The sequence below is a fragment of the Leptosomus discolor genome, chromosome 6 (genome assembly GCF_034619465.1).
Source record: "Leptosomus discolor isolate bLepDis1 chromosome 6, bLepDis1.hap2, whole genome shotgun sequence".
Lineage (NCBI taxonomy): Eukaryota > Metazoa > Chordata > Aves > Leptosomiformes > Leptosomidae > Leptosomus > Leptosomus discolor.
In genome coordinates, this window is record NC_141396.1 from 62,273,640 (window position 1) to 62,299,139 (window position 25,500).

Sequence of the window (25,500 nt, forward strand, 5' to 3'; positions counted from 1 at the left end):
ATTCAGGGAAGGGAGGAGACAGGGTATGAGTTCTCAGTCGGTACAGGCTGGTGGCTGAGTGCACGCACCATTGCAGGAGGGCTGGAGTGACAGGCTGAGAAATATAGCTAATGTCTTAATCAAGCGAGCCCAACAGGTAGGAGTTGTTTCCCTTTGTTTTAGCAACATCTAGTCTAAGTCTCAGCTCACTGTGTGCTCTGTGAAGAGAGAGGTACCTTGGGAGGGTGATTCATCATCCTCTCTCAGGCAGTTTAGGGTAGAATGAAACATCATCTCTCCACTGACTTTAGATGGAGCCCAGGTGAGGAGCTGTAGCTACAGACTGAACATACTGCTGATGTAAGGGAGACGAATCCCTCCAGTACACACCTGAGAGATCTCCGTCCCATATGTCATGCTTTTGTATCTGTTGCATAAACATGGACAAAGCTGAACTGTTTTCAACTGATATTTCTATCAGGGACTTCATTGCCATAAGTTTCATGGCCGAAAAGCATCGAGGATCTTTTCAGTAGTAGCTGACACAAGCTGTAAACTTGCTCTCACCTGAAAAGACTGCAGGAAGGAATTGAAATAGATGAAGACGATCTGGGAAATGTCATCTTCACCAGGATTGACAAAGAAAAGCATATAGGTGATGCCTAGCAGAGGCAGAAGAACTAACGTTGCCTTGACTGCCTTCCTGTGGGTAGGAAACAGAAAACACAAGTGAACACAAGGAAGAACTACCGTGTTATCCGAACCACAGCAGATCAACCCAATCCAAACAAACCACTCCTTTAGTGGAGCGAGGGGAGGTGTCTCAGAGCAATTCAGAGGGAAGTGAAGTACCTACATCAGCTAGAGAGGGAACTTGTATGGCTCCTTAAGACAGCTTAGCACCTGCACATGTCAAACAGGGTGAGAAAAAACTAAAAGGATGGCCTAAGACATGTCTGCTCAGGGCTGTTCAGCATGTAGAGTTGGTGGAGGAAAGAAGTGTTTTAAGAGAGAAATTTACATGTCAACTTCTGTCCAGTATCTAACACGAATGAATGGAGTCAGGGAACACAAGTACTCACTGTTGATACCTCCATCTCTCGAGGCGTGCTGCTAGAGCATTTGCTGAGGAGAGCAGTGCAAGCCTATATTTGCACAGTGGCCACATAATTTGAGCTTTTTCCCAGGAGGACATCCAAGTTTTAGGCACTTCACCTGCCTGCACAGGAACAGTCCCAAGGCTCATGACCAGCTTATCGTGCAACCCAAGATGGAGGCTCCCGGAGTCCTCAGGCAATGAAGAACACAAGTTTCTTAGGCCCCAGGAGAGGACATTTAAGAGGGAGCCCAGGGGATAGGACAGAATTTAGCAGAGGGGCATGGAAAGAGCAACAGCCTCCACTTTGGGCTGTGAAGCCACAGGTGAGTTTGCCAGCTAGCACTTTCTGACCAGTGCCTGACCACTTGGGGAAACTGGGAAAGCCTTTGCCTTTGGATCCTGCTGTTTGTCCCCACCCCCTGAACTCCAGGGGACAAACGGAAACCTTTTTTATATCCCTCCCTTTCTCTTCTTCCTCCAGACAATTTCTGTCCTGCCAATTAGGCTTGCATTAGGCTGAAGCTTTGACATTCTCTGCAGCCCCAGTGAGTGATTTCTTACACCTCAGGGTGAGGTGGTAAGTGCACAATTTAGCTGCTGACCAGGGCAGGAATGCTGTGCCCATGAGACCTGCTCTACTCCCATCTTCTGATTCTGTCTGGAGTATAAATGCTCTCTCTCTCTCTGCAACACCTGCACATCCAACAAAATTGCTAAGAGCTGTCTTATAAATAATAAAAGCAAATGGTGCATATTGAAGAATAAGTGATTATTAACAGAATTATTAGGGGCTAATCTTTATTATTGGTGCTATAATAGTGTCTTGAGATGTCAGCTGCAGAACAGCACTCATTGTGCTAGACCCTGTACAAACACAGAAGACTGCAATTTTGCTAAGCCTGTAGAAATCTCTGTATAATGCTGTAACAGGTAGATAAAGACAGGCAGGTAGGCAGGCAGGGGAGCAGGCAGGGGAGCACGAAAACCTTGCCAGTGTCACGACAGAATGACAGTCTTAACAAAATAGCTGCCACATCATTTAACACTTGCTTAACAAACGTTTGGACTACTTAGCTTTAGAGCAGCAAGGCTTGCCCCAGGCTTTCCTGGTATTACAAGGGTTTATATTTAGGCTGTGAAAAAGAAGATTCCCTCACAGAGCTTGTAGCAAGGATAAAATCACCATCATCTGTTCAAGGACGAAGGCAGTTACTCCAGATTGCCTCAGAATCTAGTATCTCTAATGCTCCCCGCAAACTGCGGCAGGGAGAAAAATGTACTGAGATTTGAATCAGTGTTTTTTCATTCTAGTTTTAGTTCTATGGCATGAGATTTGAGCATGAAAAAGGTGTATTTTTTTCCCTTCTCTTCTCAGGAAACATGCAGAGAAGAGTCTGAACAAGGAAGTCCAACCACTGCATTAACTTCACATTTGTGCCCAAACCCCAGACAGGAGTAAAAGGAAGGAATCGTGCAAAACGACAGAATCCCATTACTGCAGCAAAACTGCCTCCAAAGTCAAAAGCGGGCTGATCTATGGACATCAGGATTCAAGCTTCAGCTTGATACACTGGGATTTTATCCAGAAATGATTTAGAGGATTTTGACCAAACTTACTCCACAAAATCTGTGTTATTTCCCAGTGTAAGGACCTGTTTGTCCATAAATGTTCCAAACACCTTGCAAGATACTGCAAATGTAAGAGAGGGAGGGCACTCAGCATCTCCTGATCTCTAAGAATTTGCTTTTGGACTGTTTATGTTAGTCCATACTGCTGCCAGAAGGGGCCAGGCCACCTTCCTTTCGCTGCCTTGGGCTAAACATTCCTGTCTCCTCCTTTTTGCCATACTAGTGCTCATGAGGTTGCATAGTCAGCCAGCTCAGGGATCTGATCTACCGGAGAAGCCACCTCATATAAAGGTAATGATTAGTTGAGGACCAGTTCCATGATGCAACCCACTGAGTGGCTACACTAATGCTGGTACCAGCTGAAGGGAAGGGGCACTATCACCCTTCACTCCCATTCCCTACACTTATAAATAAAAGAACATTAAACCCTACTGTAAATACCTGTATGCACACAGTAATCATCAGTAATGATACTGCTATTGATTACAGATGTGATATGAGTGTTCTGGCCCAGGATCTGTTATTCTTTTACTTCTGGCTCTGCATCCCAGTTTGGCTGGGATAGAATAACAGCCCAGCCATGCGAGGCAGGCCGTTAGCAGTTTTGAGTCAGCCAGGGCAGCTGGTGTAGCCTGTACCATAATGTCATGGTCATTATAAAGGGGGAAGGTTTCCTGAGGAAGAGGAGTTCCTGTGGGATTCCTCACGCTTCTCTCTGCTCCTGAGGACTGCTCTCCTGTTGATTGTGACTGCTGTATATTCCATTTGGCTGAGTATAACTTGTATACCTTTGTTGCTATTAGTGCTGTTTCATTAAATCTGTTTTTCTCTTCGACCCATGGGTCACCTCTCCTATTCCCGATTCCCTTTCCTGGCTGGTGAGGAGTCATCAGGTGATACAGCAACTGTTATAGTTTAGCCGTGGATATGGGCTAAATGTAGATGCTCTACTAAGGTATGTATGAACAAGGACCTTAATACACATATGATTTATTGGGAAGTCTTGATATTGTGTTGTTCTGCATCTACAAAGCTAGAGACTGGGACACAGAAGCCACCTAGTAGGGACTGAACAGTTTTTCACTGATTCTTCATACTAGAAGATTCTTCAGACTAGACCAGCTGAATGAAAGGACTTACGGTATAGTTATACAATATCCAGTTTGCAGCTGGTAACAAGTGGTGTTCCCCAGGCTCAGTATGGGGGACAGTTCTGTTCAATATTCTTTATCAACGATCTGGATGAGGGCATTGAGTGCTCCCTCAGTAAGTTTGCAGATGACACCGAGTTGGGTAGGAGTGCTGATCTGCTTGAGGGTAAGAAGGCTCTGTAGAGGGACCTGGACAGGCTGGATCGATGGGCTGAGGCCAATGCCATGAGGTTCAACAAGGCCAAGTGCCGAGTCCTGCCCTTGGGTCACACCAACCCCACGCAGCGCTGCAGGCTGGGGAGGAGTGGCTGGAAAGCTGCCCGGTGGAAAAGGAGCTGGGGGTGCTGGTCAACAGCCGGCTGAACATGAGCCAGCAGTGTGCCCAGGTGGCCAAGAAGGCCAACAGCCTCCTGGCCTGTATCAGCAATGGTGTGGTCAGCAGGAGCAGGGAGGTGATCGTGCCCCTGTACTGGGCACTGGTGAGGCCGCCCCTCGAATGCTGGGTGCAGTTTTGGGCCCCTCCCTGCAAGAAGGACATTGAGGTGCTGGAGCGAAGGTGGGGAAGGGTCTGGAGAACAGGTCTGGTGAGGAGCGGCTGAGGGAACTGGGGGTGTTCAGCCTGGAGAAGAGGAGGCTGAGGGGAGACCTTATCGCTCTGTACAGCTACCTGAGAAGAGGTTATGGTGAGGTGGGGGTCAGTCTCTTCTCCCAAGTAACAAGTGACAGGACAAGAGGAAATGGCCTCAAGTTGTGCCAGATTGGATGTTAGGAAAAATTTCATCACTGAATGGGTTGTCAAGCATTGGAACAGGCTGCCCAGGGAAGCAGTTGAGTCACCATCCCTGGAGGTATTTAAAAGATGTGTAGATGTGGCACTCGGGGACATGGTTTACTGGTGGATTTGGCAGTGCTAGGTTAATGGTTGGACTCATCTTTTCCAGCCTAAATTATTCTATGATTCTATAATATATACGCCTGAGTACATATAGAAACTGACGAAGTTCCTATCCTAACTTGAAATTGAATCCTTCAAATTGAATGGGAAGGGAGAAACTTCATGTGTGTTGGGGTATGTGCAAGCCTGAAGGAGGTTAAAAAGGCTGGTGGCTGTGGTAGTACACTGGTCTGTACCTGTTAGCCTAGGGTGTTTACATTGTTTGGACGTAGAAATGGAGCAGACAGAGGAAAATGCAGGCATGCTTTTATGGATAGCCTGCAAAAATAAACACTGGGTACTCAACTGTATGAGCTCAAGGGGCAAGAAAGATACCCTCTGAGATCAATGGAAAGACAAAGATGGGACAAGGACAGGGCAGTTCTTTGTTAACACCAGAAACAGCAAGAAGCACCAGCTGACTTACCTGTACTGTATTGTTTCTGAAGTGGTTGAAGCTCTCAGCTTTGTCATTAAAATCCTAACTATGTTAAATAGAAATACAAAATTTATCTGGAAAAGAAGAGAGAGAGGAAAAAATAAGACCAGTGAGTCAAAAAATGGCTTAAAGGATGTGATATGCCTTAAAAGGCACATTCTGCAGTTCTAATCTGATTGAAAACTGCCTCTTGGTTTTACCATTGATTGCAAAAGTCTCACAAGTTTACTAGAAATATCAGATTATGCAGCAAATATCCAACAGCTATTAATGTTTTCAAAACAGCAATGAAAATGGAATACAAAATTAATGGTCCCAGCAAGGAACTTACTTTCACTGCCTTTTACTCCTTTCCTGGGTGCCTCAAGGAACTAAGGGTGGGATTTGTCTGGCTATTTGCATCTGTCTCTGGCTGAGCTCATCCGAGGCTCCCTCAACAGAGTATTTGGCAGCACTGTGCTGTGTCGGTATGGCAGGTGTTTGAAACCAGCCTCCCATTCCACAGCAGGCTGTAATGGTTAGGTAGGGCTCCCCAGACCACAGTACAAGGCTGCGTTGCAGATATCTGAATGGGAGCTAGTCACACCGGACTCCCTTTGTATTCAGTGGAGGCTATTCATTGCACTCCACAAGAGACATTTGAAACAGAGCAGATGAATCATACCTGAAAAATGCCTATTTTTTTGCACTGTCTTTAAAGGTGAGATGTTTACCACTTTCCTTTTTAATCTGCTGAGCTAGGTAATTATTATCTCTGTTACCATCTCACCACTGAGAATTGAGATTTGCTCTAATTATTGTTGCTGCAGCATCTGCTAGCGAGTTCCTTACATAAGTTTTCTCTCAGTGTAAACAGGAAAGAAAAAAACCAAAACCCTGAAAAGAAGATTCTGATTTGTAGGTTGTGATCAGCAAAAGGATTTGGCACCCAGGAGCAAGTTTTGGGTTTATTTCAACACATAAAAGTAGGGTGGCTTACAAGACACTAATCTGTCTCAAAACTGTTGATGTACACTGCCAGAATCACAGAACTGTTACCTCGGGACTGCTGAGGTCACAACCAAAGCTCGTGAGAAGACACTTCTCGCACACATTTCCAGAGTCCCAGGGCTCCTGGCATTTTGCAGTCTATGAATGGTACAATTCTGTAATTGACTTTCGACTATTTATGAACCCTGTAGCAGAGCTGCCAATTTAAAGGTGTTCTTAAAATACGCTCCTTTTTTTTTCCCCCCATGCGGTGTGGTACATTTCAATGATGACAGTATCTTGGCATCCATCATATCGTTCCCTGTGGTTACTGGAGCATCGTTAATAATGAGTGGGGCAATAAGCACCTGAATGGACACTGAGAGACTGGCAGCGGTGGGAATCATGTACATTAAACACTTATTGTGTGAGATGCAAAAATGCTGCTCTAGGAATTAACGTGACATTTTTTGAAATCATTTCCTTAGCAGAGAAGGGCCTTAGGGAGTACAAGAAACAAATAAAACAGTGCAGTTTGTATATTTGTTCTTGCTACAATTGTCGTTGTCATACTTAAGAGCTTGAAGTCAACTGGTTCTCACTTTATTTATCAGAGACAAAACCAGCTTCATATCACTGATTTGACTCGAATCTTAAACTCCTCATGTTGGTGACCGCACCATTCTTCAGTAACAGAAAGAGAAATGTTCAGGCAGCCTCCACTGCAGGGGAGGTGGATGGGAGTGTCCCTCACCCACAGAAAGAAAACTTCTGTCTCTGAAATTCTGCTGCCAAATCTTGAAGTTCTTCGTCAGCTCAGAGCCAGGTTTGGGTTACTTCTATCGAGGATAGAAGTGCAAAAAGGCACCGATCCAAAACTTGCCACTTTTGTAATCGTAATGGAAGGTGTCAGATGGAATTACAGACTCTTAGGCAAGGGCAAGTTCAAATATAAATAGGACTAATCACATAGGATTAATGTGACTAACTGGAAAAGGCATTTCAAGTTTTATGAGTCCTACTTTGATGTGACAGTAGGGAACTGGAAATTCAAACCGCCACAAGCTGCATCAGAAAAATTAGGGATTTTGATCTTCTCTGAAATGAAATTGCAAAAGTGTGATTCATCAGTCCAGAAGGAGAATTGCTAGCTGAAAAGTTTGTAAGTTACTGCACTAGAAACACTCTTACTTTATATAAATCAATTTTTCATTCTCCCACTCCTTCCCCTAAGCTCCCCCTATCCGAGGGCTGCAGAAAGAAAACAACGATGACATACAGCAGAGAGGATGTATTAAAACGTCTCGCCTAGATTTTCATGTATGTCACCCAGTGACAGCTGGCTGGCTCATCTGGTTGGCAGCAGTAACACGGACTGTCGTGGCTGAAGCTCACTGTGTGCTGGGTACCACCAAAAGCACATTCTGCAGTTCTAATCTGATTCCAGTGGAGGCCACATTCAGGGAGACAATTAGCTACTCAAGCACTATCCACAGTAGCACGTGAGGTACTCTGGCATAGCCAAGGCCTACGGGTGGCACTGGTACATGTGTCCCAGGGCTGGTAAGAGACCACAACTGTCTACAGCAGCAACACGAAGGCAGATACATTGGTGCTTCCTTCTAACAAGCTGCCCGGGTGTCAGAGGAAAGCCTGCTAGGGACACTGTTTCTACAGCATCTTCTAGGAAAGAGGAATACTGAACCCAGAACAGGGGCATTGGCCATTCACTCTGAGCCTCTTCCTAGTTCTTGCACGGAATATGCTGTGTACCCTTAGTCACACAGGCAGTGTTCAAGCCCGTGGATCTGAAGGCAGACACTAAAATCTACCTGAAGGGGGTACTCGGTGATCTCAGGTCTGCATTTCAGAGTGACTGTCACCCCTATTCTTAGAGAGGGTCCCAAGTTATATCAGCTCCAGAGCTCAGACCAGTTTAGTACTCACACAATTACACTTTGCTAACATTTAATAAATGAATTTAAAATGCCCATCAAAGCCCTGGTAGTTGCCTAAGGAGAAATGTCAGACCTGACACCCAGTCATCTGATCACTGTGCATACCCTGATGTGTAAAGGAAGAGTGCAAGGACAAATATTCAAAGACATTGGCCAAGTACAGAGTCCTAGCTTTCAGCAACAGGCAACTCTGAGTACTTGTTTTTTTTTGAGACAGGTATTAGAGACTCATCACTGCCTCAATGAGCTTCTCCTCCCTTAATCCCTTAACTTAATTTCCTCTGGGTTTCATCTTTGCAACACCCAGCGACAGTGAGTTCTGCAGTTTAGTAGTTCATGAGGAGGAAGGAGGAAAACTTGAAAAGAAAATAAATTTGCCTGAAAAGCAAAGAGAAACATGTTCCAAAAGAAGGAGGGCAGGAAAAATCCAACATCAACATTTGGTCTGTCTTTCCCCGCAAAGCAGAGTGGGGTGTGTTGTGTTGTTTGGGTTTTTGTTGTGGGGTTTGCTTTTTTTTGTGTGTGTTTGGTTGGGTTTTTTTTTTTTGCCCTTTTTTTTTAAAGGGCTGGTAAATGGGACAGGGAGAATTAGAGCATTCTGGGCTGGCTGGAAGGTACGGGAAAAATGAGTCATATATATCAGCCCAAGAGATGATGGCTGGGATGCAAAGAGAATCATCAAGTCGGAAGAACCCTATGGCCTTTTTTATACATGAAGTAAGGTTAGAAAAAACATTCACATCTCCTTCTGGCTTTAGAATCTATGAATAATGGATGCAGCTCTTTTAAGGCTTGGTTTGCTACTTTCCACATAGGTTGCTGCACCAGGACAGCACACAAGTGCAGTCTTTGGCTTGTTATGCACGAAGCTCCTTTCTGGCTTCATCCCACAGGCTTCTTCAGGAAAAAGAGTAACATTCTTCCTCATTCTAGATTAGGTAACTAAGAGAGACAAGTGGCTTGGCCTTGCTGTCCTAGGTTACAGTGTAAAATGTGCCAAAAGAAAAAAAGTATTCTATGACCATCTTCAGGAGCTGTTGAGACCAGGTGGGGCAGCGCTCCCTGCCTCCCCCCTCTGGACTATCTCCTGTTCATGGGCACAACAATGCCTTATCGCCTGACCCATCGATAACTCGCTCCTGGGCTATCTCCTGTTCATGGCCCATCAAGGAACTGCCTCATGACTCCCCATCCCATGGTGAGATGCTCCGCCCGGGGGGGAAGGAGCCAAGCAGTCCATGCCAAATAAAAACTGAGAGCTGGAACACCCTAGCAGCCTTCTTCCACTGGGTTCCCAGAGGAGTTTTTCCCCCCCCCACTGGAGTTCCAGAGGACAAGAGCTACCTACCTACCACTGGACCTTCGGAGGAAGACCAGACCCTTTTACAAGATCGCTGCTTCCACAGAACTACACCCATCGCTTCAGGAGGACTGCAGCCAGCATCTTATCGGACTGCTACTGCCACCCTAACAGGGTGTCAGGTTGTATTTCTGACTCTGTCAGTGTAAACCAGTGGGTTGTTTGTTTCTTTTTTTTTTCCTGCCTTGTGTTATATATATATATATATTTTAGTAAAGAACTGTTATTCCTATTCCCCATATCTTTGCCTGAAGGCCCATTAATTTCAAAATTATAATTATTTGGAGGGAAGGGGGTTGCATTTTCTATTTCAAGGGAGGCTCCTGCCTTCCTCCGCAGACACCTGTCTTTCAAACCAAGACACTTGCCTATAAAGTGATTCCACCACACAGTGAGGATAAGAGTAAAAGCATAAGGAGTCGAGTTGGATTGTTAATTTTAGATTACTTCTAGGCAGCTGGTTATCCCAGGCTCTATTTATATTCAGTGCCAAGAAACAGGCACTTTTCAACAGTGGTTCATGTGGTATATTTAAAATAAGTGTCTTTAAATAGTGCTTGGACTTGCACCAGTTGTCCACACAAATCATTCGGTGATCTTCAGATTGTCCAGTGGTATCCCACCTGAGCAGTAACTGAACGAATGTGGCTGTATCTACTGAGGATCTGTGACTTGACATGAAAGCGTAGAAAATGTTTTGAGGCACCAACATCAGGAGTTCCCTCTTGCCTCTATTTAGGTTTCTCTGGGAGATCTTTAAGACTTGGATAGGATAACCTCTCAACCGCAGAGCTCCACAGGCAAAAAGATCCAAGGCAAATGATGCAAATGTGGTTACATTAAAATACTTGTTTCTGGTTTTGTCTACTAGAAAAACATTTCAGTATGTTCAATTTTAATAATTTCTTTAAAAAAAAAGACTCCATTTCAGAAAGACATTTGGCTCAGTAGGACCTTTTAGTAGCACTCAGAGGTCTAATCTGAAGATCAGTTTTCGCTCCACAATCAGATGGATTCTTACCATCCATTTATCCACGCTGGGCCTGATGCTGTAGCCCACAGGGTGATAGCTTGAGTTCGTTCAGGACAGAAGCCACAATCTGGGAATCAAACATGCAACCGGCTGCTGCACACAGCCTGTGAAAGCTGAAGTCTTTGAAATGAGAATGGAGCTATTTTTTCAGCTGGAGAGACACCATACAGTTCTAGTGACTACCAGATTGATTCTGATTTACAAGCAAAGAAGATGAAGCCTCTGGTGTTTATTCCTTATATATATATATAGAAGCATTTCAAAGGAACAAAGATCCTACTACTGCAAAGTGAGTTTTCCTAGAAAAGAGCCTCTGTACTGTATCCAGCAAAGTACACAATTATTTGTCAAGGACTTTCTTGTTATTATTGGAGCTCTGTGTCAACAAATTAATTTCTCTCAGAATGGGACAGCTCTAACAAAACCCACATGTTAGCTCCATAAACGGAGACTGATGAATAGACATTTAAGAGAAGTCATGATGACAGGCAGTGCATCCTTCTTATTTATCTTTAATCTCACTTGATATTTTTATTCATCTCTGTTTATACATGTTTTCTGCTTCATAATGGAAAACAGAACTAAGGATTTTTTCCCTTGATACTTATCGAGAGAGAAAATGAATCCAAAGGTGAGGTCTTGAAGTCAGAATAAAACAGCTTATTTCTTATTCTCTTACTTTTATTTATTGCGTGCTAAGAATATCCTTAGTGCTGGAATAAGACTCTCTCCAACTACAGATGGGAAAGAAGTAGTTTCATATCTTGCCAGGGCTTTGGAATTTTAGTGTTTCCATTTCTAAACTGAGATGAAAATTCAGAGCCCCAAAATGGAGTTATAAGCCAGTGATCCAAAAAGCATTTGGACCATCTGTTTTGGCTCTGATCAATTCTAATCTGAACATACAAACCAAAAGCTCTTTTGAACCAAAAGAAACTTTTTGGTGAAAGATTTCGGTCATAAAAGTTTTCTGTCATAAAAACCAAACTCCATTTGAGAGGAAATTTATCTCCCTTAGTGAGAGGAAATAGCCAAAATATTCCAAGATGCAAAGAAGAGGGAAAACTGACTGTGAAGGCTTCTTTGAGTTTTCCTTAAGCTCAGGAGTTTAAATGGGAAATCATTAAGCTCTGCTCCTTTTTTTGAGAGTTTAATGGACAACTAGCATTCATTTTGCTCATTTCTGCTGGTCTTCCTATTTTATGCTTCACAGAAAGATTGTACTTCTGTGCTTCCTAGAATGTTTGCTTCTTTTCACTTCCACGTAACGTAAACATTATTCTATTTAGGCTTTGCATTTTTATACAATGTGGTAAAATCCACTCCAGGATTAAGTAACCCAAATTAGCACCAGAGCAGTCATTTTAGCTGGAGCACTATTTACTGTCAACCTGACCGCAAATGATTAGTCTGCCAGTTTATTAATGCCTCATTTTAATTGTTCTGTCATACCATCCTGACACAATTCTCAGACAGGGCCTTTTATCACAAAAGTTTCCCTTTCAAATATCACAGGCATCTCAACAACTCCTTTTGGCATACAGCAAAGTGCTGGAAAACGCTATCTGATCAGGGACATTGAGATGCAATTAAGAAGAGTGAGGCATACTGTGGTGGATGGTCATGATCAGGTAGACTGTGGAAGAGACTCCCTAGATCAGCAGTGAAAGACCAACTCTTCAGGCAAGCAAGAAGGACTATATACATCCTGAAGAGTGAAGGGGATGCAGTTGTGTTTTGGTGAAGAAGGGAGAGAGTGGTAAATGAACAGACACCTTCCTTACCTAATGTCTGTGTTACACATCAGCACACAGACCCTTGCCCGCACTGTCGCCTAAACCCAAGTCCAAACACAACTCCAGTCCTAGTTGGGATCACACTGTTTCCTCACTGGAGCCTCACATTGTGCATGAGCATGTCCACAGTCTCTTTTTCTAATCTTATAATCCCACCTCTGGTCCTCTTACTACTGTGCTGGTCCTTCTGTTTCTCCTGAAACATCTTGTACTCAAAAAGCTTTGTGAATGAAACACACTGCAGGTCACTCTCCAGTCCAGTCAACTACCATGGGGTCTCTAGTCACATGTGACTCAACACGGCTTCTCTCCAACTATTTCACCTCATAAGCCAGGAACACACTGAATGTTGCAATACCAGTTCACACACCCCCTTGCAAAAATAGCAATGGCACACAGAGAGTTCTTGCCTGGATGGAGTGATAACCCCTTGACAACCAACTCAGCGCACCAGCACATTGAAAATGACCGAGATGACAAGACAGCCTAAAACATGGGCACGCTGCTGTGAATAGTCCACCTGGCAGTTCCCCAGGCTGGGCAGGTTCAGGTTGCCATGTGTTGACAGGAAGAACCACAAGAGAAGACTCAAGAGAGAGTCTTCGTCCAAAGAGGAACCACCCAGCAACTCGCTGATGAAATGTAATTTCCTATCTGGAAAGTATTCTGAGTAAGACCTGACAGGATGAATTTTAGAGAAAGTTTTATGGGCAACTGCTGCTGGTCATAAGAGTTTCTTATTGCCTGTGGAACATCTCACAAACAGAATTAGAAATCATAGAAAGAAAGAGACATTGTAGGAGTGTACACGGTATTGGACACCCTGTTTGACGCTGCTGACTCCACAGCTACAAAATGTAAACCACAGGAAGACAGTAATAGCAATGATGGCAGAATCGGAGATAAATTCTGGATGGACTGTAATCAAATTAGCATATTATCTTCATCCTATGTGTAGCTATGACAGCATGCTTGAAAACCACTGAAAATTATGATAAATGTCTTATAAGAAAAACTTAGGGATGTCTACAGTTTGTAGGCCATGAACTACAACTTTGTCAGCAATGAAAGAACTGGGAATCTGTAAAGAGAAAGAAATTTTAAAAAATCAGTAGGAAAACTAAATGAATCAGCAATCCAGTGGTTAAGAAAAACCATAAGCCAGTCAGATAGGAAGGAGAAGGGAAAATGGAAAAGATATATGATAATAATAATAAATTCTCAGTCTCTGAACAGAACAGTGTAGAAGTCAAAGCGTAAGTGTGAAGAGAGTCAGCAGCAACTCAGGAAATATTCAGAGAAGTAATTGTATCAGCAAGGAAGATGGTTGCACAGATATAAGGAATACTTTTCAGAAAAAAACAAAAATGAACAGCATATAGATACATACACAGATGCAATGCTTCTGTATATAAAATGGCAAATGAACAAACCTTTATGACTGTTTTAGAAGAGCAAAAGAATGGAACTTTAGCAATGTGGACTGTAACATTTGGAGTAGAGCATTACAGTCAAGCAAAAGGAAGTGAAGATCAAGTTTAAGATACACCATGAATTTTATCTATTGGAGATATCAAAAAGGAATGGATTCCATAAACACTGGTTATGTTGCTTAATAAACCTATTTCCCCTACCTGCAATATTTTTAAAGACATATTGGGAAAAGATGTATGTAATAGGATGGCAGAAAGATGCCTCTGCTCTTCAGAAGTGTAAATGCCTATGTGAGTATCCTATCATGCAAAAGCAGAGAGTAGCACATTTCAAGAAAAAAAAATGAACGTGTGAACACTGTAGAGTATCATTACACTGATAAACTAGGACACAGGACGGGAAGAATTATTGAGTTGAGCCCTATAGCTATGGTAAACAGTTATAATGAAACATCCTTTGCACAAGCGGGCAGTATTAAATAAATTGTTACTATTCCTTTACTTCTATTGGAAGACAGCTAATGAAGCCTACTTCTATGAATGCTAGAAGTCTTGTTAATTTAGCTTAAATAAATTAATGGTCACTTATGATGATTTCCTTTTTGTTAATAATACTAATAAGCTTAAGTACCTCCATTCTCCTCTGTGACGTACGTACAAAACCACCGTATCTTTCCACAGTCTTGAAAAACTAAACAAACTCAGATATTTACCAAAAATTTCTCCATGACGTGGTCTTCCAGAATATCAGCCAGCAATTGCTATATATAAGATATTGATATATCCCATAACCTGAAGCTGAGCTGGACAAATTCTTTGCAAGCACTGTAAAGAAGAGTAATTGTAGAAATGAAGTGTAAAGAGGAAGAATTATGTGGTTTGTGAAGTCCTCTGAAAGAGTCATCACCGCGACAAGGGAGATCCAGCAGACAGTCTACTCGGGTTTCTGAAAGGAATTTAAATTTGTTTCTCCAAAGGGTCTTATAGAAATTTGGCCGTTGGAGGTTTGGAGGGAAGAACATTATGCATAGAAATACAAGAAAGAAAAGGTAGGAATATATAGAGTCTGTCTTCTCAGTGGAGAGATGCTACCAGGAGATCTGTGCTGTTTTACATAGACCTTAGTGATCTATAAAAGGGAATGAAGAGCAGGCTGACAGATTTTTAGTGACACTAAGCTACTCAGGATAGCAAAACTAAAGGCTGATTGCAAAGAGCTGTACAGGGACTCACAATATTAAATGACCAGGCAATAAGACAGCACATGAAATCACATGATATAAAGGTAATACAATGGGGAAGTAAAGCAATCTTAAATTACTTGAAGAGTGACGAGCTCTGGATATTTTCATTCACAAAAGAAATGTTGGAATTACACTAGCTAGCTCCCTGAAAATTTCATCTCAGTTCCCAGGGATATTCAAGAAAGGAAACAAAAAAATGTTTGGAATTCCTGAGAAAGAAAAAGAAAATAAAACGGAGAACAGGATGCTGCTAAAAAATTGCATTTGTGTGGCCACACCTTGAGTACTGGGGCAAGCTTTGGTCTTGCCACCACCAAAATTTTATGCTGTTAATGATTAGCACAGTGTAAAGACCACTTTGGTATACGTGTCAGCTGTCTCCTGAGCAAAATTCCACATTACAATAAGGACAACCCTATCTTCTTAAGGACACTTAACTCTCCTACAGCACTCATCATCCAGGGGTCTCCAAACATTTTACAAAGGCAGATAAGTATCATTAAGCTTGCTTTATAGCTGAGGAAACTGAGACCTAGAGCAGCACCTAACTTGTTCAAAAGTAAATAGCAGATGAAGGCAGAGACAGATGTGAACTCCAGGTCTTCCCACATATCCTCTTCTGCCAGCAGTTAATTGAGTGTGGTGAATTATTTCCAACAAGGCCCAAAAAGCTGAGGTTAGAAAACTGTTCAGTTCTCAAGCACAAGGGGGAAAAAAATCTATTAAAGCTGAATCTAAGGTTTGAAAAAAACCTAAATAATTGATATGCTTGTTTGAAAAACTGAATATTTAATACAATTTTAGTTCCGAGAAACATTGCAGAGCAGTTCATATCTGGGGTCAGTTCACAACAGTAGTTACCGAGAAAAAAAAAAGCAGCTCAGTTAACTGCCTCTGGTGCCTATTTCTTGAGGTTCGTCCTCTGCTCCGCTGTGTTCTCATGGTTCACCAACTTAAAATTGCACATAAGAAATGTATTTTTCCTAATAAAATCAGTCTGAAATTCAGATCATTGGCATGTATTTCCAACCCTTTGCCCCTTCTTTACCTTCAGAGAGGGAGGTATGATTAAAACTTCATTATGCCATTCTGAGGACGATACCAAAATTTTAAAAAAACCCACTAATTTGCAGAGAAAATAGAGTATTTTTCTAGTGCTATCAGAAATTGAATTTCAAAGCATTCAATGTACTGAATGGTTACATCTCTCTTGGGATATGTTCAAGCCAAAATCCATTCAGGAATGAATTAAAGAAGGATGATTACCTACATTTTCTCCCTCACTTTTTCTGTCAATAAAAATACGGGTTTCTCGCCCAATATTCAGGATCAGCATTTATACCCAGTTTCCTTTGCCTCTGAAATGGTTTCCTTGTTTTCAGCCCAAGTCAATGTTCAAGTTTCTTCTAAAGACAAGTGGGAAAGCAATCAAACAAATCTCTCTACTGCATTGTTCAAAGTTTTTGTACCTTGAGACATAACAGAGAATAATATGGTTTGAAGATGGACTTGAGGACTGCTACCATGATCGAAGCGCTTTATTTTTGGTCGATCTTTATTTCCCAGTGAGGCTTAGAACTCCTGCATGACCTGTTTCATGGTGATATGCTATCTTGTGCTGCAGCAGTCCAATGCATAGAGGCAAGAAAAATAAGAAATCAAAATGAGTGGAAATAATTTTTGATGGACAAAATCTTCCTATCTTTTAAAGAGCCTCAGCATCTTTAGAAGCAGGTTTTATTCCTCTGGAACTATTTATCAACAAGAGCACGCTAATCACATTGCCACTGGCTAGTATGATGCCCCTTGAACAGAGTGATTCTACCTTTGTCTAACAGGTAAGCAAACCTCAGCTGAGCTGTACAGCGGGCACTTGGCTCCTAACTAACTAAAGCGGGTGAAAACAAAAAATTGTTTTGTGGACAGGAACTGTAATTTGATGGAGTTTTTAGACTTTTAGCGTGAAGACTCTTTTGGAAATAAAATTCCTTTCTTCTAGTAACATTCAGGTCTCTCTTATCATTCCAGCAGTACACTGGGATAGTTCTCTCACGGAATTGTCCTGTACGTTCTTTCATAAAACATGACTGTCAGTTGAACGTTTCAGTTCTTCATTAGTTCAAATACAGCTCATTAGCTGCGACTCAAAGAGGTCACAGAGTTGTACTGTTTTTGAAATCTTTGTGTCTTCCACTTCTGGTGAGCATTGTCCACTGGAGGGGAAAGGAAAGCAGCACTTTGCCCCCATTGATGTTAAGGCAGAGGCATACTGGCATATTGGGGTGGTGATGTTTGACTGTTGCCTTGATTGTATGGCAGGCATCAAGCTTCAGTGCTCTTAACCCAGCATCCCTCATGGCACCCTTGAAAGGGTCAGTAACTCCAATAATAATAAGTGATGCTTGAGTCATCACATACAATTTGATTTCATCCAGGATCAAAAAATGAGCCTGTCAGGTTGCTTTAACACACTATGAACTTGTGTATTTTAATTACGAACAAAGGACTTACCTTTCAGGTTTTTTAAAAAAGGGGGTGTGTGTACATTTCAGCAATCAGGAGTGTATTGTAACAGGAGTTTTCAGATTTACCTTTCAGATTTTATTTCTGGAGAGCTCTTTTCCTCAACCAGCAGTGCTTTCTGATGAGAGCAACCATGAAGAGAGGGAAGGAAGGGCTTGCCCTTATGTTACTCCTCTAAATTGTATCAGCTGCTTTCCACCCCACAGTGCAATTACTGTTGTTATCTCATTAGTGTTTTAATTACAGCTCAAGTGAGCACAATGTAGAAAGGTTCAATACACAATGTCAGTTCAGGGCAGTATAGTTATTGGCTCAGTTTAGAGGGGTCTCAAGGCTACTCAATATTAGAGGCAGATTTAATGACTTCTACATAAAGAGCCATCCTCCAACTGTACCTCCATTTTCTGTGCCTCTTTGGAGTCTTTAAATAGAAAGTGATGTTCTGGGGAGGACAAAGCTATTTTCATGACTCTAAGCTACCTATGGTACCTGCCAGAGATGCCACCCACAGATCTTGTTGACTCAAGGAGTTATGGTAGATTCACAGACTTCCAGGCAATGATTTGAAAACTAATGTTCTGCGTATTGCAAACCTGCTAGCTTGTGTTGTCTAAACAGGATTTGTTTGTGAGTTAGTCTCTGTATCAGTGAGCCAATTTACTGTGAGGCTGTTTGTGTTTTTTGGGATGGCTCCCTTGAAGACACACAACTACACTGTGTGTATCACACCAATTGTACTTCTCTCCTTAGAACGTAAAGAAAAGAATTTTTACATAAAAAACAGACTCCTATATGTTTCCCCCCCCCCCCCTCTTTTTAGCTATGCACAATCTGATCTGTTTGCTGCATCTTAACAATTAACACAGAAATTATCTCTCCTGATTTCAGGTTAGGAAACACTCAGATTAGTAGCTGACTTCCTAGGCAACAGTGAAGCTTTTTCCATGCTAAATCACAGGAAAGGCACAGCACTGACAAGGTAAGAGCACAAGGCTTCAAAACCTTGAAAAAGATGGCAGTGGCTGCCTGTTCTGGAGTACTTGCACCTTCTCCGTGGGTCTTGGAGAGGCCTAAGGGACAGCTATACTGAGTCTTGGTTCACCAAGAGAGGGGACCCCACTGAGACCTGTGAATTCTCTGTTAGGACATCTGCCTTCTTCCTAGCTGGCTTTTACCACAAAGGAGTGGAACAGTAGAATCGAGTTTTTCAGCATCGTCCTTTCTAACAGCATTGATCCTTTCCATCCACACACACAGTATTTTCTGGGAAGGCATCACTGCATTTTAGCTGAAGGTTCAAAATGGTTTATGCATAAGCTTCCTTCTTCTTCTGACTACTGTTCGTGGGCACAGAAGACAGAGTGTTGGGTAAACAGATAAACATCCTGTTAACCGTAGGCAGCACCGACAAGGAAACTTAACAACAGGAAAGCTAACACATACACACCAATGATGGGGATGTAGAAGACGTAGATGACTTTACAAAGAGATGCAATTCCTTACCATGATTACTATATTTTTCTAATCAATGTGCATGACAGAATTGCCCTAGTTCGCAAGAGCCTCAAGTGGATGAGCAGATATTGTAATGTACCTCCTGTTTTTGAACACGTTTCCTTCCTACATCTCAAAACATTGTATAAAGGAAGGCAAACAGCATTACAGAGAGAAAAGGAGAGCGGCCTAAGGTCAAGGAAACAGCCAAAACCAGATCACTGCAATTCTGACTTGCAGTGTTAGCTACTGTGGCAACTTCAGAGAACAGCTGAAGATGTTTGACCTTGTTTGTGTCTTATTTTACATAAAAGTAGATATGGAACATCACAGATGCCTATGAAATTATCCTTCAATGGGAGATGGCAGTGTCCTTCCACCCACATATATGCTTACCAGGAGAACAAGAATCACTGGCCCTTGATATATGTAGTCAATATATTTCCCTGGCTCTTTTCCAAACCAGCATCTGTAAGAAACAAAATAAATAAGAAAATAATTTATAAAGGGGAATACACTTCTTTTAGATTGTAATATCAAGGACACCATAGAGAGATGTTGCCTTATTCCCCGAGTTGTTTAATCATATACATAATCGACAAGTGATTGAGTGTTCTACTACAAATCCACCTTTTGTTTGGACACAGACCTGAGCCCCATTTTCCGTTCCCATTAGACCATTAATTTTCCCACCATGTTTTTTGCTATTGCCATGTAAACATTTCCAAGAACGTGAGAACCTGCAGAAGATATGTCCTGCTGAGTCTGAAAAAGGGATGGTAGAAATATTTTGTGTAAGGAAAGCACTGCAGTGCTCAGAGACACTAAAATTCCATGAAGTAAGGGCTGTTACTTACAGCAAATACGTCTCGAGTTGCATGGAATGATGTCTAAAGGTATGGGATGAATAAGTAGTTTATCCCATTAGCTTTGAACCAAGCTGGTGACCACCAAATCCAGCATACAGTACAGAGACATCATCTGAAGATACCAAATACTGATCCAATGTCAGCAAAGGGAAAGCAACTCAGGTTAAGTGAAACCACAGGTAAACTGAAGGGCCTCAAACCAGACTGAGCGCTGGCTTGACTTCCAGTAATTACAAGTGTTTTCCTCCCTGCTGTGTTATACAACAGGCTAAGCCTGTGATTTCACAACAACCCACACTGACGTTCACTTCATTCTCTTAACCGAGAGTAATAAATCAGTTACATTCATGTCAGTAAATGAATCAGAAACTGGGCTCAGGTCTGGACTCAATTATTTACACCATTACATTTTCCTTGGTGCAATTTTGGCCCAGGCCAAACAATAGCCAATTCTGAAACTATTCCTGGGGAACAAATCTGGCGCTAGCAGGAGCCAGACAACATTCCCAGTAGTCTACAGACTGCAGCTACCATGAAGTGGAGGCCAAAAGGGTTTAAGAATACGGATGTGAACTACTCCATGCTATTTGGACTCCAGCCCCAGGAACACTTCCAGGACCAGCTAATTTAATAGTACAGATACAGCCACGTGGTCTGGATCCTGGTTCCACTAAGCATATACAACTTCGCTATTATAATGCCTTACGGTTTAAGTCATTGGAGCTCCACATCCCTTAGGAAGTAGATTTTGGAATTCAAGGGTCTGAGAGTTTTCTTCCCTTTTGTGGATGCCACATAACAAGTCTACACAGCAAAAATTATGCCTTCCCTGTGTTCACCTTGTGACAAAAGATAAGCTTAGTGCCACTGGAGACATGAAAACAAGGATAATTCCTGAGCCAAGGAGACCATGAAGACAGGTGAAGATTTGCACTTTTAGAAGCATGTAAGAAATATACTTGTTGCCTCAAAGAGGTTGTAGTCTGTAAGACGTGCCCTCACAAGATCAAGGTAAATAAACTGAGATAAGCAGAGCTATGGTTCAGATGGAATTCCTTTGGATCACGTAACGTCCCCAAAATGTATTGCTTGCTAAGACACGAGGAGATGTTTGCCCATTGCAAAATGCTCTTACTGAACTGACTGTACAGAAATGTTGAGATATGCATTGAGGTATGCACCTAGGCATATCCTAGTTATGAGGTATCTAGAAACACGATTGTTTGCCTTTTCTTATTCAATTTCTACATCTTTTAAGTTCCAAATGAATGAGAAATCATTGAATATTTCCTAAATATAAGACATGTCCCATTCTCTTGATGCACTGACTGCAAATTAGTGTAAATTGATAATTTTGCAACTAATATTCCAAAATCTGGTGATGAGAGCAAGATTTGCAATCAGGTACTTCCTCTAGCCAAGCCATCATCCAAGAAGAATCCTCAGGACAGCCTTAAATAAAGGAATGATTTTTTTGGGGGGGGGTTGTTACAGACATGGTAAGATATGAAGAAAATTTAATTACAAGATATGCCAAGGCAGGAAATACATCTCTCCAGAACTTTCACGACCTACATTTGAGAGAGGTTTTTGAAGGGCGTTTTGGGATAAATACTATATATTGCCTGAAACTCAGAGAACCAAGAGCTGCTAGAAGAGGAGTTTCTGGGAAGCTGGCTGTTCTAGCCAGCAGAGGAAGCCAGCAGAGGGACTAATAAGAAGCAGACTGAGGTGTGTCGCAGAACTTAGTGGGCTAGAAAAAGTCAGCAGAGAATTTGGAACAGAGCTGGTACAGCCCAAATGAGGTTCCAGGGCAAAGGCTGCGTACTGCTCTTTGGAATTTAAATATTGCTTAACTGTAAGACCATACTGAAAAGCAAAATGCTGACATCTATTATCTGAAGCCCAGTATTAGATCAAGGTTGCATTGAGTGAAACACCATGTGTCTATACACGTTTTCACACAATTTGAGGAAACAAGGCCAAAGGTAGACTTCTACAACACAGGCATCTACAGGGCAGCTTGACGCTCCAGGTTCCTTCTGTAGTTAGTGGCGAAGAAAACGCAGCTTTTCTAGGACAGCATTCATCTCATTAGGCTATAAACCAGATCTGTTACATCGTAATCTAAACATTTCTAATATACACATTAAATCAAGTGAGTAAGGGTGAGAGGACAGGTATTTGCCACTGACATTACATATGTCTGCATTTGATTAGCCATATTTCGTATTTACGGTCCAACTGTTCAAACTAGGACCTTAGATATTGCAGGCTTTTCTGCCTGTCATCTTAACTCTTACTTTAAATCCACCACAAGTTCTTATTTCTGCAATAAAATCAGCACTGCACATTTCTTGAAAGAGAAAGCTAAAGAACTGAAAATTACTCGGTGCATCAGAATTTTAATTCCATCTGTGCGAAATAAAAGCCATTTTCTTTTTTTTACCTCTGAAAGAATACACAAACACTCCCAGAATATTGAAGATGACAATTTAGGAAGACAGTTTTGATTAGACTCAGATATGTAAACACACTTCTATTGAATAGCACTAATAAATATTCTTCATGGTTCTCTGTTAGTTCCTTATATAACAAAAACCACCACTGGTTTTATCATTATTGTTAATTAGATCTTACTAATGTTCTTCCCCTTACCAACTGTCCATCAATGAAATTACTACAATAATTCTTAATCACTTGTGAGGTTTTTTTATTGACACTTAACCAGTTTTTTTCAGAGTTGTCTGATTTTACTAAAGTACTGCTAAACCCCAGACAGGGTATTTGCCACAGTACCAATTATATTTGCATCACTATGCAGAACACAATCTCCAGTAAGTACAAAAATGAAAATAATTAAGAAGTTGGTTGAAGCATTTTCTTAACATTCTTTCTGTGTGCTATTTTGAGCTTTTAAACTATTATGAGCTACATAACTTGAAGCCCTATTCAAACTCCAAACAAGTTACAGCTGAAGTGCATACTCAGATGAAGAAGAGGAGTTTCCCATTCTGTCCGGAGTTTTGGGCTGTCCACTGAGTTATCCAAACAGTCTTGGAAGCTGCAGGAGAGTGTCTATTTTCTGCATGTGTCCACTTTGCTAGGTCTGACCTCATGGGGGAATAACACATGATTTCCCCAGTGGTCAAGATAAATGGAGCATAACAGCTAGGCTGACTGGGGACAGCAGCCTGTTCTCACAGAGTAGCCGAGCTTGGCAGGGACCTCTGGAGATTGTCTAGTCCACCCCCGTGCTCAAAGCAGAGTCAGTTGAAGCAGGTTGCTAGACCTGTGCACAGCTGAGTAGCTCCAAGGATAAAGATTCCACTCCTTCCCTGGGCAACCTCTTCCAGTGTTCTACCACCCTCACTGTAAAAAGAGGTTTCCTGACGTTCACATGGAATTTCACATGTTTCAGTTTGTGTCACTGCCTCTTGTCCTGTCACTGGGCACCACTGAGAAGAGTCTGGCTCCACCTTCTTCATAACCTCTATCAGATATTTATAAACATAAGATCCAATCGAGCCTTCTCTTCTCCAGGCTAAACACTCCCAACTGTCTCAGCCTCTCCTCACATGAGAGACGCTCCAGTATCCTGACAGCAATTATTTCTCAAATCCAGGGCTTAGTTTTCTCTCATTAGTCTATATTTGCACACACTTACAGAATTCAAATTAAAGGCATGATTTCTATATCATCCCAGCACAGACAAAGGATTTTGTAAGTAGTTTAGACCGAAGTCTAAACAAAGTTTAGACTAAACTGTCCCAATGGCTCATGGACTGGAGAGGAGAATAGACCACAAGTAAGTTAAATACACACAAGTGTACGTCTCAGACGTACCAGAGGTACGTTCCTACATGTGGTTCAGTTTGATGGTTTAGCAGAATCTGCTCCTCTCCTCAGGCCGGGAGGCAGTGAGCGGGGGCTATCTGAAGTATCACATGCTTTAATGCCTGAGAAGATGACTGAATATTTATGACAACTGACAGGCCTCAGCAAGTTATACATCTCCCGTTTTGCTTCGGTTCATTTACTTTACTCAGTCCCCTCTGCATATGACATTACTACAAATGCAAAAAGCAGATTTCATTTAATAGCCTTTGCTTTACAGCTTAATGCCCTTATCAGCTCTTCATTTACAAGAGCTCTGCCTGTCTCCCTGGGTGCGTGTGCTACATCAAAGAAATGGCACTTTTGAAGCATCCATGTCTCTATTTCTCAAGCAGAATAAAGTATGTGAATCTTGGCCCCACTGCTGACAATAAGCGAGCACGACACTGAGGCTCCAGGCCATTACACCTCACGCTATGGTGGGCAGAAGCCAAATTCTGCACTTACTCAATGCACAACACATTTAGAGTAGTTACAATGTGCAGTGAGGATGTATGTGAATGTTTCACTCCAAGGCAAACACCAGCATTAAAGACAGAAAGGTGAAAACATCCCACGACATTAGGTTTAATTGTCTGGGTTGACCAAGAGTAACCTGCAGCCTCCCTTATCAGCAAGCTTGTGAGGCAAATGGTGTATGTGAGTTAGAGTGTACGGGTTTGTCCATGACATGGATTTAAAAGCACAAGCTCCAATTGATAATCCACCCAAGGCAGAGAGCTTGAGACTAGAGACTCAACAGGAACAGCCTGGATATTCTGCATATCAAATAGGATCACTTTGTCTTTCTTCCCTGTCCCCCTTTCTTTTGTTGCATGGGATCTGGGCCAGTTACACCTTCAGTGGTGGAAGGTGGCACACATACCTATGTAAACATGCCACGTCTTTCTTCATATCCACGACATATCAAGGGGAGATTTTTCACATTCACTTTGTGGGCACACAATGATGGTGAAAGAAGGCAGTGGTACAGACGATGCAGTGGTTTCTCCATCTATCCAGCTTGTGGGCAGTGCAATCCCAGTTGTTGTGGCATCTTTCTAGCAGGGGTCCTACTTTCCATTATTTCTTTTGGGAGTGATAAGCAGTCTTCCAAAATGAGGGGATCAAACCTTGGTGTTGAACCCCCTCACAACAGCAATGTTTAAAGCGCATCACCATTATTAAAGCATGTGGACTAGATGATCTCCAAAGGCCCCTTCCAACCTCTACCATTCTGTGATTCTGTGACAGTCAGACAGTGTGGTCACACGAAAAACAGATTCATGGAGAAAAGAATTTGCTTAAGGTTAGGGAAGGGAGCTGTAACAGATAACAGACATGATCCAAACACTAGTTGAAAAGTAGACGCTGAGCCATATCTGACCAGTATCAATGTTTGGGGGAAAAATTCCCCAAACACAGATGCCTCTTTATCTTTATTTTTCACTTTCATGGACTATTTCCAACTGGAAAAGCCAGAAACACAAAAATTCCAGCCATAAGACTATTCTTGGCAGACTGTCAACTGAATTCTGCACACCCAGAAGGCTAAATCCTTTAGCACTCAACTGTAGCTTTTACCAAAGTCTAACTCAAGCAAAACTCCCACTGATGGAGATTACACTGACTGTAAACCATGTATAAACCTATCAAATGAGAACTTCAGGGCTTGGCCAAGGATATTTGGGAAAGGTATTTTCAGGAGTTGACT

At 42.1% G+C, this 25,500-nt stretch overlaps 1 protein-coding gene across 1 annotated transcript in view; it reads right to left on the reverse strand.

The window, feature by feature from the left end:
• Nucleotides 1–25,500, reverse strand: part of CRHR2 (corticotropin releasing hormone receptor 2) — a 105,656-nt gene that overhangs the window by 13,202 nt on the left and 66,954 nt on the right. Inside the window, exons 8-10 of the mRNA XM_086466646.1 lie at nt 19,438–19,510; nt 5,220–5,305; nt 547–682 (exon numbers count right to left, since the gene is read on the reverse strand). Of these exons, the coding sequence (XP_086322772.1) occupies nt 547–682; nt 5,220–5,305; nt 19,438–19,510 (295 nt within the window). The remainder of the gene's footprint in view (nt 1–546; nt 683–5,219; nt 5,306–19,437; nt 19,511–25,500) is intronic.